The sequence below is a fragment of the Morus notabilis genome, unplaced genomic scaffold (genome assembly GCF_000414095.1).
Source record: "Morus notabilis unplaced genomic scaffold, ASM41409v2 Scaffold5681, whole genome shotgun sequence".
NCBI classification, from domain to species: Eukaryota; Viridiplantae; Streptophyta; class Magnoliopsida; order Rosales; family Moraceae; genus Morus; species Morus notabilis.
This window is the reverse complement of record NW_010357683.1, coordinates 28,771-44,808: the sequence shown is the minus strand read 5'-3', so window position 1 is coordinate 44,808 and position 16,038 is coordinate 28,771. Positions and strand designations below refer to the sequence as shown.

Sequence of the window (16,038 nt, the reverse complement as noted above, 5' to 3'; positions counted from 1 at the left end):
TTTTGGAACTCTGTGTCATGCACTTTCTTCTGAAATAGAATCTGTCAAACTATCCGAAGAGTACAAATCTCCCAAAGATTTGCTGTACGAGATTGAATTGCAAAAGGGCGTCATTGAAAATGACGACGATGATGTGAAGTTATATGAGCCTGAAGTTGGAGACATCATTGCTATTACAAGTGTCATACCGAAATGTGTTGGTGATTTGGACAGGCCCGAAAGGTCCTATCTGATTGGCCATGTCAAAAAGGTGAAAGAAAAAACTGAACATTTTAAGGTCTCAATACAATTGTCAAAGCCCACCCTTGTTGAAGAGGACATTGACAGGGGCAAAAGCGATATTACTCTTTTTGCTGTTAAGCTGATCAACATGACTACAAATGTTCGTATATGGAATGCATTAAACTCTGATCCAGAAGCAGCAAATAGGGGCATCCTTCGGAACATTCTGCAAACGGACTTTCTAGTAAGATGATTATCATTGCTTGCTTGCAGTACTTCAAATAATTGTCTCTATTGTTACTGCTTTTCATATAATAGTTCGATTCCAACTCTTGCAGGATGCTGAAACTTGTACCATCTGCTGTTCTGAACAACAATATGCTGCTGCATATTCGAACGTGAGAGGCAGAATCCACTATTCTGATTTAAATGAATCACAAAAAGATGTAGTTTTGAGCTGCATTAGAACCAGAGAGTGTCATCATCAGAATACTGTCAAAATGATATGGGGACCTCCAGGAACAGGGCAAACAAAGACAGTTGGTTTTCTGTTACATTTACTGCTTAGGATGGAATGCAGAACACTCACATGTGCTCCAACAAACACTGCAATTGTGCAAGTGACAAAGCGGGTAACAGAAAAAGCAAAAGATTCTTTTGAATTTAGAAAATATGGTCTTGGAGACATAGTTTTGTTTGGGAACAGGAAACGAATGAAGATTGATGATTACGATGACCTTTACGATGTATTTCTCGATCATCATGTGGATATGCTTCAAAAGTGTTTAAGTCCAAAATCTGGATGGGAAGATTCCTTACATGCCATGATCGGTTTACTTAAGGAACCTGAAAAGCAGTATAGTTTATACTTGAAAAGTATAGAAGGGAAAGAGATTGAGAAGTTTGATAGTAATGGCCATGCAGAACAGCATGATCTGAAACTAGAAAATGAAGACATAATAAGATTTCAAGAAAATGGTTATGATAGTGAGAAAATTTTTAAAAGACAAGAATAGCAAGAGAGGATGGAGGCGGTTTCTTGTCGAGGCCTTAAAAGAAAACATGAACAAGAATAAACCGAAGGATCATATGCTACCTTTGCGAAAAGAAAAGAAATCTGATGGGAAACATACAGAGGAGGAAAAATTACCTATTAGTCCTTTGACTTTTGGGGAGTTTGTGAAGAAGATGTTTGGTTATATCAAAGAATGGCTATATTTTTTTACCGTGAATTTGCATACACACTTACCAGCATCTGTTATTTCGCTAGAAGACGTTAAGAATATGTTTGCAGCGGTTGATTCTCTCAAATCTTTTCAGCCATTGTTGCATGATGTTCCAAATGAAGACTTAAAGGAAGCCTACAGTAGAGGCAGTTGCTTTACAAGATTTAACGTTGCAAGAGTAAACAGCCTTTTTCTTCTGGAATCACTCCCTTCCAAGTTTTCTGTTCCGTATTCTCCTAATAGAAGGCTGATAAAAGAATTCTGCTTGGAAAAAGCATGCCTCATTTTCTGCACTACTTCAGGTTCTGCCAAATTGAACATTGTAGATATGCCACCTTTGGAACTTTTGGTCATAGATGAAGCTGCTCAGCTTAAAGAATGTGAATCAACTATTCCTTTACAACTTCCCGGGATCCGTCATGCTATACTTGTAGGAGATGAGCGGCAACTGCCCTCAATGGTCAAGAGTCAGGTCTTGAGCTTTAGTATCTTTACTTTGTCCCTCTCTCTCTCTCTCTCTCTTTCTCTCTCACTAAGTTTGAGAATCATGTAAAGATTTTACCTTGGTAACATCCTTGAATTTGTTATCATATCATTATAGATTTCTGAAGGCGTGTATTTTGGAAGAAGTTTGTTTGAGAGGTTGGCATTTCTGGAACACAAGAAATACCTCCTCAATGTTCAGTACAGGATGCATCTGTCCATAAGCTTATTTCCAAATAGAGAGTTCTACGGCAACCAGATATTGGACGGTCAGAATGTTAAGGCTAGAAGTTCTAATAGGCGTTTCCTTAGCGGAAAGTTGTACAATTCATACTCTTTCATAGATGTGTCACATGGAAAGGAGGAATTTGATGACAAGCGTAGTCGAAAAAACAGAGTCGAGGTTTCTGTGGTCTCTGAGATAGTTGCAAGTCTTCACAAAGGTATTGTATTTTGTGCAAAACTAGTTAGAACTTAGGGCATGTTTACTAATCAATTATTCAATTTTGAAAAAAAGGGAATTGAGTCCCTGATTTTAAATTTCCTGTTTACTTTTGTATTTGGGAATTTAATGAGGCAAGACCCACCTAAAAGTTAGGAATTAAGTTCCTTGAGAAGGGGGAACTTATGAGTCACCTCCTACCCACGGAATTAAGTTCCCTTTTCTAAAAAGTAGGGACTAACTAACCTCTACCAAATCAACCCTATTTTAATTTAATTATTTTCTTCACACTGGGCTAATTTGTAACCACACTTATTTTATCCTAAAGCCTTCTTTTTTTCTTTTTTTTTCTTTTTTTGAAAAGAAACAAAAAATTCTTACTAAAGAAGAAGAATCATTACACAGAAAAGTCCTAAAAAAAAAACAACAAACCACAAAACAAAGCAAAGAAAGACAAAACGAAAACAAAAAATGGAACTAAAAAAACAAAGACCAGTCTCTGACTAGATCCGAGAAAAGGAGATTGCTGAAGTCCTTTTCAGGGTGAATCCAAAAGGCAATATTAACTTTAATCCAAATTCCAATATGAAATTTAAATCCTTCTAAAATTTTAGCAAAGAGTAGAATAGGAATTTAAATCCCCCTGTAACTTAATTCCTTGATAGATTAGTGAACACCTTAATGGAATTGTGGAATTTAGTTGTGTGGAACTTGATATCTTTTTCTTAGATTTATTTCCTATTCTTTTAATTCCTGATAAGTAAACTTGCCCTTATAATTTGTCATCGCTTTCTACTGGAATTGGTCTTAAGATGTATTGATAGGGACTCACGGTTTTTCTTTTTTGCTCTTAAAAGAATTTACTCTCACAAGGAAGAAGGTTCGAGTAGGTGTGATATCGCCATACAAGGCACAAGTTCACGCGATTGCTGAGAAAATTAAAGAATATACTTCACATGCTCAAAGTGACTTCTTTGTAAGTGTTCGCACAGTTGATGGATTTCAAGGTGGAGAGGAGGATGTAATAATCATCTCTACTGTCAGGTGTAATGGGATTGGCTCAGTGAGTTTTCTTTCCAGTCGCCAAAGAGGAAATGTGGCGTTAACTCGGGCAAGGTTAAACATTTGTGTACACTCGTAAATTCTGCAAAACCCGTTGCATGTTCTGCGTGTAGTTTTCCTTATACTATAATATGATGGTGCAGATATTGCCTTTGGATTGTGGGGAGTGGATCAACGTTAAGTAATAGTGGCACTTTTTGGAAGAAGTTAGTTGCCGATGCTAAGGAGCGAGGGTGTTTCCATAGTGCTCTTGAGGACAAGATCTTGGCATGTGCTATTACATTTGCTTTGCTTGAGCTCAACCAAGTCTCAATGTTACGTAATCTAGATTCACTTCTGTTTAGGGAGTCAAAATGGAAGGTATACTTTTTTTAACCTCTTTTTATGTATAAGTGCTTTATTTTAATTACATTCATTGTAATTGTTGCTGCTATATATTTATTTATTTATTTATTGGCTATTAGTGAACTCAAAAAAATGTGCAGATTATTTTTCCTTCACGTACTGAACAAATATAAAGATTAGAACTTTTTGGTCCATTTTTTTACAACTGAACTCAGTATAGTGATGTCCTGAAAAGTAAAGAGTGAATTCTGTCATCATTTTTTCATGCAGGTATGCTTCACCGATGCCTTTTGGGGATCAATGACAAGATTTAAAAGCAATACATTCTGCAAGAGAGTATTTGCTCTGTTGGAGAAGCTTTCGAGTGGATGGCGTCAACAACACATTGGAGGCAACCATGTTGTCCATGGTGGAATTTCCTCTCAATTTGTAGAGTACTACGTGGTTAACACACAGTCGTACCTTGTTTGGACTGTTGATATTCTGAAAGAAAATTCGCATTATATTCAGGTTTTAAAGGTTTGGGACATTTTGCCACAATCTGATGTACCGGAACTATCAAACCGGCTTGATGTTTTATATGGAAGTTATTCAGTGAAAAAGATGAGTCACTGCAAGTACATATGCTATGATGGGTAGCCATTTCTTCTATGTGTTTGATTCATTATTTGTTTATATATTCCAATTTCAGGAAGCATTGTTCGATTATTATTGCAGGTCCCCATTCCCTAAATGTGATCTCATTCATGTAATTGAATTTCTGCAGGGATTCACTCGTTCCAATGAGATGGCCAATAGACTCTGGTTATCAAGAAACTGATCCTGGCAAGTTATTATCTAAACCAGTGCCTTCATCAAGTCCAATGGATAAGCCAGAATCACCGTCAACCAATGACCGGTGAGTGCTACTACTTTTGTTTTGTAGTGAGGTATAATTACCTCAAATTGAGATAAAGGAGAGAAAAATTCATGTTTTCTTTCCCTGAGAGTTAGTCAAACGCTTAGGCCTGTGGCTTGCTCTCACATGCTCAATTTCTCCGGGTGATCAACTTTAGTAAATGACAATGGTTTTCTTTTCTTCGCAAAGACTGCGAGTCTCAGTGGGGCTCTAGTTTCAGACTCAAGCCACTAAGCGGGTTGGGGATTTCTAGATTATTAAACCGAAGAGAAAAAGTAAACCAATTATCTTAAAATATGTACAAGAATTTTGTTTCTCCTACAAGATGCTCGACCAACTCAAGAAGTGCTGAAGCTTATCCTGTGCAGTTATTGTCAGAATCCGTGGGATTATTCAGTCCTAAGGATGAGCCAGAAACATCATCATCAACAACTAATCTGTAAGTGCCATTGCAGTAAAATGACTCCAGATTGATAGAAGTAAGAGCATGATTGCACTTTTGCTTCAGCATGAATTGACCAATCGGATTGAAATTCTACAGGAATTTGATTGTTTCAAGTTGCGTTGAAGATGATCCTATTGAGTTATTGTCAAAATCATTTGCTTTAGTTAGTCTAAGGGATAAATCTGAAGTATCATCAACAACTAGGAGGTGAGTGCTATGTTCAGAATATCATCAATAGAAATTACATGCTCAGGCACACAGCATTAACCACCATCTACTTGAATTTCTAGAGGAACTTGATCGTTCCAATGAGATGTTCCATGGACACAAGTGACCAGTGAAGCTGATCCTACTGACTTATTGTCGTGATTACTGGATTCGCTCGACCTAAGCCGATCCTAAGGAAGTATCAAATGAAAAATAATGGTGCATTCTAGATTCAAATTATTAGCGGAAGAAATCAATTTTTTTTGTGCTGCGAGATGACTTCAAATTGAGAGAAAGGAGAAGACTGCATTGTGGTCACTCAAGCATTAGGCTCAACTGCTTGTATATTTCCGTATAGGTTTTTTTTTTTTTTTTTTTTGATAAATAACCATGAAACTATAATTGATATGCAACAATACTGCTAGTTATAGTTGCTACTTACAAATGAACAAAAAATTCACTCTAAGTCTCTAATAAACTTTCTTAAGTTAAAAACTCCATGTTATTTTATTTATTTATTTTGCATACTTGCAATATATTCAATGATGTCCCATGAATAAGAAAGTATGGGATTCCAATCTCAATCCTTATGATGCAATTTCATGTTCTGTATTTTGTTTTCCTTCGCAGATATAATTGTTGCTGGTTACTAATCTCCGATTAGGGTCGAATCACTTACCTACTTTCTTTCATAGAATATGCATAGATTGTAAATTTTTAAGGGAAATTTTCCCTTCCATTTTCTTTATTTTTCGAATGGGGATGGATGAATGGCCTTTTCTTTTCTTTTCTTTTCTTTTCTTTTCTTTTTTTTTTTCTCGTCAGTGCTTTGTATATTGTTGGACTTGGTTTATATTTCCCTTAGTAATAGATAATCTATAGTCAGCAGTCACAATGATTGATAAGTGCAGTACCAAGTTTCTAAGAAATTTCGTTTTTTTTTTTTGAAATAAATTTCAAGTTTGTGGTCACACTTTTCCCAGTTTGTGTCGAGTAATGTTTATGGAGATTCTGCCATACGATTTAAAAACCAAATAATTCTCATAATATTCAACTTCATCAGTTCACTGTCTTATTTAGATGTTATGGTTGCATTAAATGGTAATTTTTATCTAAATTTATTACAATCGAAAGCCTTCATTTGGTTGCAGTAAATGGTAATATTTATCTTTTTTAATATATTTGATGTTTTGTTGGCTTTCGGTTGTAATAACGGAAGTGGTTTCTTCACTTTTTGTTGTAGACGTAGTCATTATGTTTAGTTTGCAAGTTGTCTTTTTTTACGGTGTTGTGATAGGTCTTAGTGCTTTTGGTCTTCGATCTTGATTAATTAGCGTTACTCACCGTATATAATGGTGTGTTTTGAAAGAACCATTTGTGTGTGCTTTTGGTCTTCGATCTTGATTAATTAGCGTTACTCACCGTATATAATGTTTAGTTTGCAAGTTGTCTTAAATAGTTGTGTACCTCTTCAATTTTTACTTGTTAGAACTCAGTACACGTTACTCTCTTGAACGTTTTATAATCGATTGGTGGTTCGAGTCCATGATAGAGGTTGAGTCGCTAAATGTATTGGGGTCTTTCGCGTCTTGTATTTCTCTAATTTAAAATGCAATTCCCTAAAAAAAAAAAAGAAAAAGAAAAACTGGTACCCTTAGTTAACAAGTGGTGAAAGTCATGTCAATTTCCATATGGGTCAAAATGGAGTTATTTGTGGATACACCGATATTAGAGTTGGGTATTACTGTTATGTAATTTAAAATTTTACATGTTTAATTACTGATTATTTTGGAATTATATGTAGTATTTGAGCATTTTTGTAAAGATTTCGATTCTTATATACGGTGAACAAGAAATACATGCCTGCCTTGGCAATAAATAACACGAGTTACTACAAATTTTCTTTTATATGACCACTCTCTTTTTTTAAAAAGAACAAACTCTTCTCATAAATTTTAAACTGGATAAAAAAAAAATCTAGATACGTCCAAATCGAGTTCTTTAATTTTTTTTATTTACAAACTATCGTACTCGCTATTTAAAAATAAAAGCCAGATAAGTAGTTGCTTATTCAAATTTCCAACAACTCATAGTAAATCTAGACAAAATAATGAAGAAAATTGAGAGAAATTGTTGTATTTTTCAAAATTGCAAACTGGAGAAGTCTTGATTCTTGTTTTGACTGCCGTCTCATGGTTATATTTTATATTTTTAATTCTTTATTTTTTGGGTTTTATTCATGAGGTTTTTTTTTTAAGAATTATTTAGGAATTGTTTGAAAATTTGGATAATTTTTATTTATTAACGGATAAATATGACAGTTACGGGAAAAAAAACTCGATTTGTTACTTTTTATCTTGATGCAATTTACAAATTGGAATCAGTAGATTAGTACTTTCGAAAAGAAAACATCTCTCCAGAAAGAAAGACCAAAAAGCAAAGAAAACCAATAGCTTACCCTAAATAGTAGCTCATCAATTATTTATACATATATTGAGAACATGCATGATCAATATTAATAAATAAATAAATAAAAACACACAACATTAGCATGGAAAACCAAAAGCCGTTTATCTTTTAGAATGAAGGAAAAAATAAAAATAAAAAAATAACAACAACAAAAGAAAAAGGAGAGGCCGTTCATATATCCAAGAAACCTGTTCGTTGCACTTAACAAAGTACACTGCTTCTACAAATGCTTAATCATTCCTTTCCAGTTTCCAACACTCATTGAACACGGTTTATTTATTTATTTATTATTATTATTTATTTTTTTTTTTTCAATGTTATAAAACCCTGAACATAATTTTTTTCAAGTTTTCACATTTGCTTCTTTTTGGGTACTTGTAAGTTTGCTTCGTTTTGTGTTCTCTCCCAATGACTTTTCTTGTCCTTCTTTTATCATCTTGACGATTACGTCTCTCTCTTTCTGTCATTTTCAACTTTTTTTTTTTTTAAGGAGTCTTTTTCGACTTTTTCCGACTACTAGATAGCCTACTCTTTAAATATGTACACACATTACACACGCACATATATATATATATATACACACACACACACACACACATGTTTATATGTTAAATATATAGTTTATATATATTTTAATACACATGCCTGGATTTTATACTAGTATTTCCAGGAGATGAAGTAAGCTAGGCGGTCCTACAATAAAGGGGAAAAAAAAAAGTACGTGCGTAAGGGAGAAAAAAAAGGCGTATTAATTATGCTACTTTATTGAAATTGACCTTAGGTCAACTTGTAGTCGGTCCGAGGAATCAAATTATGATAACACATTTGTGCGAACGTCCCTTTTCCACACGGACAAACAACTTCTTGTAGAAGTAATTTTTCCTACAAAAAAATTTGAAAAAAAAAAAAAAAAAAAACAAAGAAAAGAACCTTATTGTGCAAGGAAAGGAAGGGATTTTTTTCCAAAGCAAAAAAAGCATATTATATGGTGTCTGAAACATTGTCTTTTGTGCACAGTAACGTATATTACTATATAGGCATAAGCTTCTATTCTATCCTTTGCTTATTTTCTCATTAATCATTTTGTTTCTGTCTGTTTAATTCTCTCTCACTCCTCAGAGAAGTGGCCTTTAGAGATCAAAACATGCAGATGAACGAAGAGAAGAAGGAAAAGGCTGTTGTGGGAAGAAGTTTAATTGATTTCGTCTTCTCTTGGTCTATCAAAGATGTTCTCAACAAAGATGTATATAAACACAAGGTACGTATAGACACATGCATATATAGATTCATGCATGTACCCATATATATATATATATAATATAGATAATGTTAACTTATTGGATTGTGTTTGTGCTTTAAGTAGAATTTTATGTAAAGATTAATAGGCAATTGATTCTGTTACATTTCCTTTCACATGATGTTAGAGTTTTGTTTTCTTGAAATCATGAAGACTTGTTTTTTTTTTTTTTTTCTAATACAAAAATGAATTTTTACAATTATGTGACCAGTGTAATGATTCCACACAAAATAGGTGATCTTCATGCATGGAAAATTACAATGAAGTGAAATTTGGTTTTATGGCTCTGTTCTGTTTGTGGAATAGATTTATGCTTCCATATATTTCCAAGTAAAAAGTGAAAAAAAAAGTGTTAAAAATGAGGTATATCAAGAGGTCATATAATTAAGATTTATGGTTTGATTACTGTGATAATTGATCAATTTACTTGAAACAATGAATGTCTTGGTCTGTAGGTCAAGCAGATACCGGAAACATTTTCATCATCAGCAGATTATTTTAAGTCATTCGTTATGCCTCTTGTTGAGGAAACGCACGCCGACTTGTCGTCGAGCCTGACAACACTGTCGCAGTCCCTTTCTTGCGAAATAAGGTCTGTCAAGAGATGTAAAGGTTACAAACTTCCAAAAGACTTGTTCTACAAAATACTATTGAAAGCGAGTGAAAGGAAGGATGATGCAAAGGTATATGAACCTGAATTCGGAGATCTCGTTGCTATAACAAGTTCCAGACCAAAATCCATTCGTGATTTGGAAAATTCCTATGTCATTGCTATGGTTCATGGAGTGAAAGATGATCTTTTACTCTCAGTACTCTCTTCGAAGCCTATCCTGTTTGAAGAGAGCATGGACAAGAGCAGGAAAAATGCAACACTTTTCGCTGTTTATCTCATCAATATGACGACCAATATTCGGATATGGCAAGCACTAACTTTAGATCCGAAAGAGCGGAACATGAGACTTATTGAGAAAGTTCTGCAGACTAAATTTGACGTAAGACATTGATCGAAAAATCTTTTATCTGATTTTTATTCATTTGTTTGCATAAACAATATCATCTTTGATTGTTGCAGAATGAAAAAAAGTGTATGATGTGCCACTCTGAACAGAAATTCAGTTTAGCAAATTTGATTGTTGAGAATGTCAGAGTCAGATCGTCGGATTTGAATGAATCCCAAAACGATGCGGTTTTAAGCTGCATCAGCACAAGGGAATGTCGTCATTGGAGTGATATCAAACTGATATGGGGGCCACCGGGGACAGGGAAAACAAAGACAGTTGGTTTTCTATTGCATTCCCTACTCGGGATGAAATGCAGAACACTGACATGTGCTCCGACAAACGTTGCAGTGTTGGAGGTAACAGAGAGGCTCATTCAAAGAGTTACCGAGTCGGCTGGATATGACACATATGGGCTAGGCAACATAGTTTTGTTTGGAAACGGGGAAAGAATGAAGATCGATGATCATGAAGACCTTTATGATGTATTTCTTGATCATCGTATCGACATACTCAACCATTGTTTTGCTTCGAAAACTGGGTGGAGGGATATTTTGCTTTCTATGATTTCCTTGCTCAATGACCCTAAACAACAATATCATATGTACTCGAAAGAAGAGGAGGATGATAGTGATGATGATGATGATGGGAAGAAGATTAATGTAAATTTAGAAAGTAGAGAAATAAAAAGAAATCAAGAAATGGGGAATACAAGTGACAAAATGTCTGAAAAGAAGAAAATCAAGAAAGCAATGAAGCAGGTTATTTTCCAAACCTTGAAAGAAAACAGGAAGAAGCAGAAAAACTCTAAGGATAAGAAGAAAGAAGAGGATATAGATGGTGTTTCCATTGAGAAGGTGCGGGAAGAAAAGCGCAAAATCCGTGGTAATCCTTTGAATTTCAAGGAGTTTTTAAAGAAGAGGTTTGGTTACTTTGCGGAAAGGTTATATTTTTGTATTGAGAATTTGTATACGCACCTACCGACCTCTCTTATTTCCCTACAAGTGGTGAAGAATATGTTAGAAGCTGTTGATTCTCTCAAGTCCTTCCAAAAGCTGATAAATCGGGTTGCAAGTAAAGTATTGAATGGATTTTTCAACAAAGATCTAATAAGTGAAGATGATACTGATACCTTTGAAAAACTCAACGTTGCAAGAATAGAGTGCCTTTCTCTACTAAAATCTCTTCCTTCGACATTTCCCGTTCCTCACATGGCTGATAGGTATACTGACACAAAGGAGATGAGAGAGTTCTACTTGGCAAATGCGCGCTTGGTTTTCTGCACCGTCTCGAGTTCTGCCAAACTGCACAGCAAAGGGATGTTTCCCTTTGAACTATTGGTCATAGATGAGGCTGCGCAGCTTAAGGAATGTGAATCAGCAATTCCTTTGCAACTCCCCGGAGTCCGTCATGCTATACTAATAGGAGATGAACGGCAACTTCCCGCAATGGTTAAAAGCAAGGTTTTAAGCTTTACTGTAATGTTTATTTCATTTCTTATATGAATTATGCGTAGTTTTCACTCATATGACGTCCATATAATATAACCACTTGTCAGGTTTCGGAAGAGGCTGATTTCGGAAGAAGTTTGTTTGAGAGGCTGGCTTCGCTCGGCCACAAGAAACACCTTCTCAATGTCCAGCACAGGATGCATCCATCAATAAGCTCATTTCCAAATAGGGAATTTTACGACAATAAGATTTTGGACGGTCAGAATGTTAAGCTGCGGAGTTATAGTAAATGTTTCCTTCAAGGAAAGATGTACAGCACCTACTCTTTCATAAATGTAGCTCAAGGAAAAGAGGCAGTTGATAGAAAACATAGTACAATGAACATGGTTGAGGTTGCTGTGATCTCTGAGATAGTTGCAAATCTTCACAAAGGTAGTTTTCTTGTAGCCAAACTACAACAACATATTAACTCTTTTAGATGATTATTAAAGTCATTGCTTGTTACTTGTAAGCCAAGGTACTGTAGATATATATATATATATTTTAGTAAAAGATGTTAGTTCTTACTTCTTTGATGCATATTAGCTTAAGATATATGATGGAAAATAACAATCTCTTATTTTTGGTCTTAAAGAAGTTAAGTGCTCAAAGAAGAAGGTCAGAGTAGGTGTGATAGCACCATACAAGGCACAAGTTCATGCAATAAGCGAGAGATTCGGGAAAAAATATAGTTCAGATGCTCAAAGTGACTTCTCCGTGACTATTCGCTCGGTTGATGGGTTCCAAGGCGGCGAAGAAGATGTAATAATCATCTCCACAGTGCGGAGTAATGGGAGTGGATCGGTGGGGTTTCTTTCGAATCGTCAAAGAGCAAACGTTGCGCTAACTCGTGCAAGGTAAACCCTGCATTATTATGCATTTTCGGTGCAGTTTTTGTCCTACTGACATGTATATAATTAAATATCCAGACATTGCCTTTGGATTGTGGGGAATGGAACAACTTTAGAAAACAGTCGCTCTGTGTGGAGCAAACTGGTCATTGATGCGAAAGAGCGCGGGTGTTTCCATAACGCTGATGAGGATAAGAACTTGGCTCAGGCTATTGCTGCTGCCTTGGTTGATGAAGCAGATAAAGACCCTCTTCAATCATTGTCTAAACCATTTGCTACACTCAGTCTAAGGGATGAGCCAGAATCATCCTCAAGGACTAACAGGTGAGTGCTTGATTCTAAATGAGGATAACAAAAGTTGTTCACATTGTCATTACATAGAAATCAGTTGTTAGATTCAACTCTTTTTTGCAAATATGAAAAATCATGTTAAGCCTCTTAAGTTCAAAAAAATCCTTTCCATCGTTTTGCATTCTTCCAACATATGGTTAAATTGCTAAATCGCAGAATCAGAAGTTTCTCAAATTTCCAGACAAAAAGATCCGGTGTTACTAGTTTGACTTGGCCAAGTCTCCAAAGGCGCATCTAAGGTAAAGATCGCAGTGTACCTGAATGGACTCTCATTCGATTCTCTCAATTTTATCTCTCCCTTTTCTTCATCCATTGAGTTCTGGATTTTGTGTTTAGATGCAGGTAAAGGACAGCCAAGTTCTGCCACCAAAACGAAGGTTGAATGAATCAGTTGAAACTGTACTGTCTGACATAGCTTACAATGTTATTGGGAATGATTTGCATTTGAAATGTAACACATAATTGAGTGCCTTGTCAAATGAAGTGTTTAATATGCTCCAAAATTTATGCCATTGTTTGGATGGTGGTTCTTAAAACAAACGAACATGAGCCCTTTCATTTAGTAGTCGAAGTTTCAATGGAAAAAAAAAAAACAAATTGTAATTAGTTGTTACACTTGTGCGATGCATGGAATTAACTAGTTTATACATCTGAAAAATATAAAGACAACAAAAAAGAAAAGTAGATTGTTTGTGTTACAAAATACAGAAATTATCAATAAGCCTTATAGAAGTTTAATAAAAGGGGGTGGAAATGGTAGGTACAAGCCCTATAAACACGTATAACATTTGAAATTAGTTTCGGCATTAATAAAAGTTAAATGTTTTGAACGTGGAAATTATGGAAACATCGACAGAAATCAATAATAGTATTGATCCTGGAACAAATATAAATAACTGAAAGTGTTTTAAGCTTGTGAAATGAAATAAACAGAACAAAGTAGTATGTGTTACAGTACGATGAAAAGGAGAGGAAAAAAAAAAGGAAGAAGAAAGCAAGAAATAAAGACAAGTTATTATTATTATTTTTTTTTTAGCAACTAAAATCATCTCCAATGTAAATGCTTGACAATAACATATTTGGCAAAGCAAGTATAAGAATAGCATAACAGCATATTCGATATGTTCAATTACATGTTAATTTTAAATATTATATCTATTTTTTGCCATACATTTGTAGCTCTAAAGTTTACATAACGCACATTTTTACTTCTCATACAACTAAAAATGAAAATATTAATTATTAAGTGAAAAGTGAAACATAACAACAAACAGGCAAGCAAATGTTAAAATTTAACCTATGTTATAGGTTCTATCCTTTGTACCAAGTAGATATATCAAATTTGACATTAAATTTTTCATTGCATTAAAGAATAGTTTTCTTAGTCAACTGTTAAATTTTGACGTTAACACAAAAATTTTTCTTAAATTATACCCTTTAGACCATCTCCAATGCAAATGTTACTACCAATTGTATATTTAACATAAAAAACTATATATGGTATGTTATTTTCATTTTTACTCCAATATATAATGTTATTTGAAATGTTAAATTTACTTTTTCTTATAATTATTAAGCTTTAGAAGTATTAAAATTAAACTTTTATTTTTTAAATAATTAGAAAATGTAAAAGTTGTATTGACTACATAGAAAAAGTAAACATTTCAACTAATAATAATCAAATGTCAAATTTCTCATATGCTATACTTAGTAGGAAATTTGACACAAAATATAATATATGAAAAATTTAGCACAACAAATTACATTGTATTAGAGAGTATTTTTTGTACTCAAATGTTAAATTTACAATTGACACATTAATTATAGCATTACATTAGTGATGCTCTTATAACGCTCTGCCTCCCAATCTTTAAAACATAATATTTGTTTTCTTGAAATGACAGAAAAACCCCCTCTGTTAAAAAATCTAATAATGTTTACACATGTCACATAAATAACAGTTGTTGTTGAACAATTTAAAACACAATCACTATTTTACCATGCACCTAAAATTTTTTTGTTCTAATTATTTACACGTAATATAGTTTAAAAAAACAAATAAATCTTCTTCACTCTAATGGCACAGCAAATCCACTGCCTCACAAGTCACAAAATATAATGCGTGTATTTTTTTAAAAGGTTTTTTTTTTTATTTAAATTATGATTCTGTTATAGTATTTTTTTTTATCTAACAAGGAGTTTAAATTCTAAAATTTTTTTTTGCAAAATTTCCGTCAATAAACTCAAATCATAATTTAAGTATAACGAGCCCTTACTTATTTTTAATGTGAAACATCATAACTTTTTTAATTCTACAAAAAATAAATAAGTCAATATTTTTAAAAATAAATAATACTTTCAACTTTCCAGTTTCCCCTCCTCTCAATATCACACAAAGACAACAAAGTAAAAAGTGGAACCGTAGAAACAAAAAATCAAAGGTCTGGGAATGTTTCGTTTCAGCTTCCATAAAAGAATTAAAAATAAATAAATCAATAAATAATTAAGTAATCGTTTCAGTTCCCCAGAAAAAGGAGGAGACCAGAGGGTAGAGAGCACACATGAACTAAGGACTTGTTCACTTTGTGGGTTCAAGTTTTTAATTTGAGTTGAGATGTAAAATTTTTTAAGTGTTTTTAACTGTAACAGAAAAAGTTAGATGTGATATTTTTTAAAAATTAATTAAAAATTAAAAATTAAAAAACTCAAATTGGTAAAATAAATGAGACGTAAACGTTCTATTTTCTTTTCTACTTCCTCTTCCTTCCATTTATTTTATTCTATTTTATTTTTCTGGATTTACATGTACGAGTCGTAGGGTAGTCTAAGGACGTATTGCATGCCATAATAAGGTACTTTATAAACTAAGCAAGTGTGATATACCAATCAATACATACATACAGGGAAAAAAAAAAGCAACAAATGTGTCGAGTTTTTCACACCTTTGTATCATCTCTTTCTCGACATGTCATCTTTTTCTTTTTTGGTCAGAGGATTCATTTCATAACCCATTTTTTCTTTGGATGAAAACAAAGCAGACATAGAAATACGTCTTGCCATGTCTTCTCATAAAAGAGTGTAGCTTTTTTACTTTGACATTGCTAGTGAAAGTGCTTTTGCTTAAGTGGTAAGCAATCCTAATTCTTTCTCAACATATGCATGTGTGTGTGTGTGTCTATATATATATATATATATATATATATATATCTATAATTTTTATTTTCTTTTGCTGTGTAGATGCAGACAGAAGTG

General features: G+C 33.8%; 3 protein-coding genes across 8 annotated transcripts; all 3 read left to right on the top strand.

Moving 5' to 3' along the window:
* Positions 1–59: 59 nt before the first annotated feature.
* LOC112093902 lies at positions 60–1,156 on the top strand (the record flags this gene model as incomplete). Its single annotated transcript, XM_024173408.1, has 3 exons — positions 60–466; positions 561–1,078; positions 1,147–1,156. Coding segments are annotated over 3 exons (935 nt in total), but the record flags the coding sequence as incomplete, so codon positions are not given.
* LOC21384974 (probable helicase MAGATAMA 3) lies at positions 844–6,100 on the top strand. Of its 3 annotated transcripts, XM_024173413.1 has the most exons (10): positions 844–1,920; positions 2,050–2,374; positions 3,231–3,489; positions 3,579–3,795; positions 4,051–4,415; positions 4,547–4,678; positions 5,047–5,117; positions 5,220–5,330; positions 5,414–5,688; positions 5,961–6,100. In XM_024173413.1, coding segments are annotated over exons 1-8 (2,094 nt in total). In that variant the 5' UTR covers positions 844–1,197; the 3' UTR covers positions 5,222–5,330; positions 5,414–5,688; positions 5,961–6,100. The 3 variants fall into 3 exon arrangements, with proteins under 3 accessions (XP_024029181.1, XP_024029186.1, XP_024029189.1); XM_024173418.1 differs by lacking the exons at positions 5,220–5,330; positions 5,414–5,688; positions 5,961–6,100 and having other exon boundaries at positions 4,868–5,109; XM_024173421.1 differs by lacking the exons at positions 4,547–4,678; positions 5,047–5,117; positions 5,220–5,330; positions 5,414–5,688; positions 5,961–6,100 and having other exon boundaries at positions 4,051–4,189; positions 4,291–4,366.
* Positions 6,101–8,725: 2,625 nt separating this feature from the next.
* Positions 8,726–13,450, top strand: LOC21384973 (helicase sen1). 4 transcript variants are annotated; one of them, XM_024173387.1, is made up of 9 exons: positions 8,726–8,815; positions 8,919–9,057; positions 9,552–10,088; positions 10,169–11,557; positions 11,653–11,977; positions 12,180–12,441; positions 12,514–12,759; positions 12,943–13,025; positions 13,123–13,450. In XM_024173387.1, exons 2-8 carry the CDS (start codon positions 8,944–8,946, stop codon positions 13,022–13,024), a joined length of 2,955 nt encoding a protein of 984 aa, XP_024029155.1. In that variant the 5' UTR covers positions 8,726–8,815; positions 8,919–8,943; the 3' UTR covers position 13,025; positions 13,123–13,450. The 4 variants fall into 4 exon arrangements, with proteins under 4 accessions (XP_024029155.1, XP_010088751.2, XP_024029149.1 ...); XM_010090449.2 differs by having other exon boundaries at positions 8,726–8,820; positions 8,924–9,057; XM_024173381.1 differs by having other exon boundaries at positions 8,726–8,820.
* Positions 13,451–16,038: the final 2,588 nt, after the last annotated feature.

Bases quoted from the DNA above. Each gene is read 5' to 3' on its own strand.
- LOC21384973 (XM_024173387.1), top strand. From the start codon at position 8,944: ATGCAGATGAACGAAGAGAAGAAGGAAAAGGCTGTTGTGGGAAGAAGT. The intron at 11,978-12,179 runs GTAGTTTTCTTG...TTGGTCTTAAAG, and splicing joins AGTTGCAAATCTTCACAAAG to AAGTTAAGTGCTCAAAGAAG. The intron at 12,442-12,513 runs GTAAACCCTGCA...TTAAATATCCAG, and splicing joins GTTGCGCTAACTCGTGCAAG to ACATTGCCTTTGGATTGTGG.
- LOC21384974 (XM_024173413.1), top strand. From the start codon at position 1,198: ATGGTTATGATAGTGAGAAAATTTTTAAAAGACAAGAATAGCAAGAGA. The intron at 1,921-2,049 runs GTCTTGAGCTTT...ATATCATTATAG, and splicing joins CCTCAATGGTCAAGAGTCAG to ATTTCTGAAGGCGTGTATTT. The intron at 3,796-4,050 runs GTATACTTTTTT...TTTTTCATGCAG, and splicing joins TTAGGGAGTCAAAATGGAAG to GTATGCTTCACCGATGCCTT.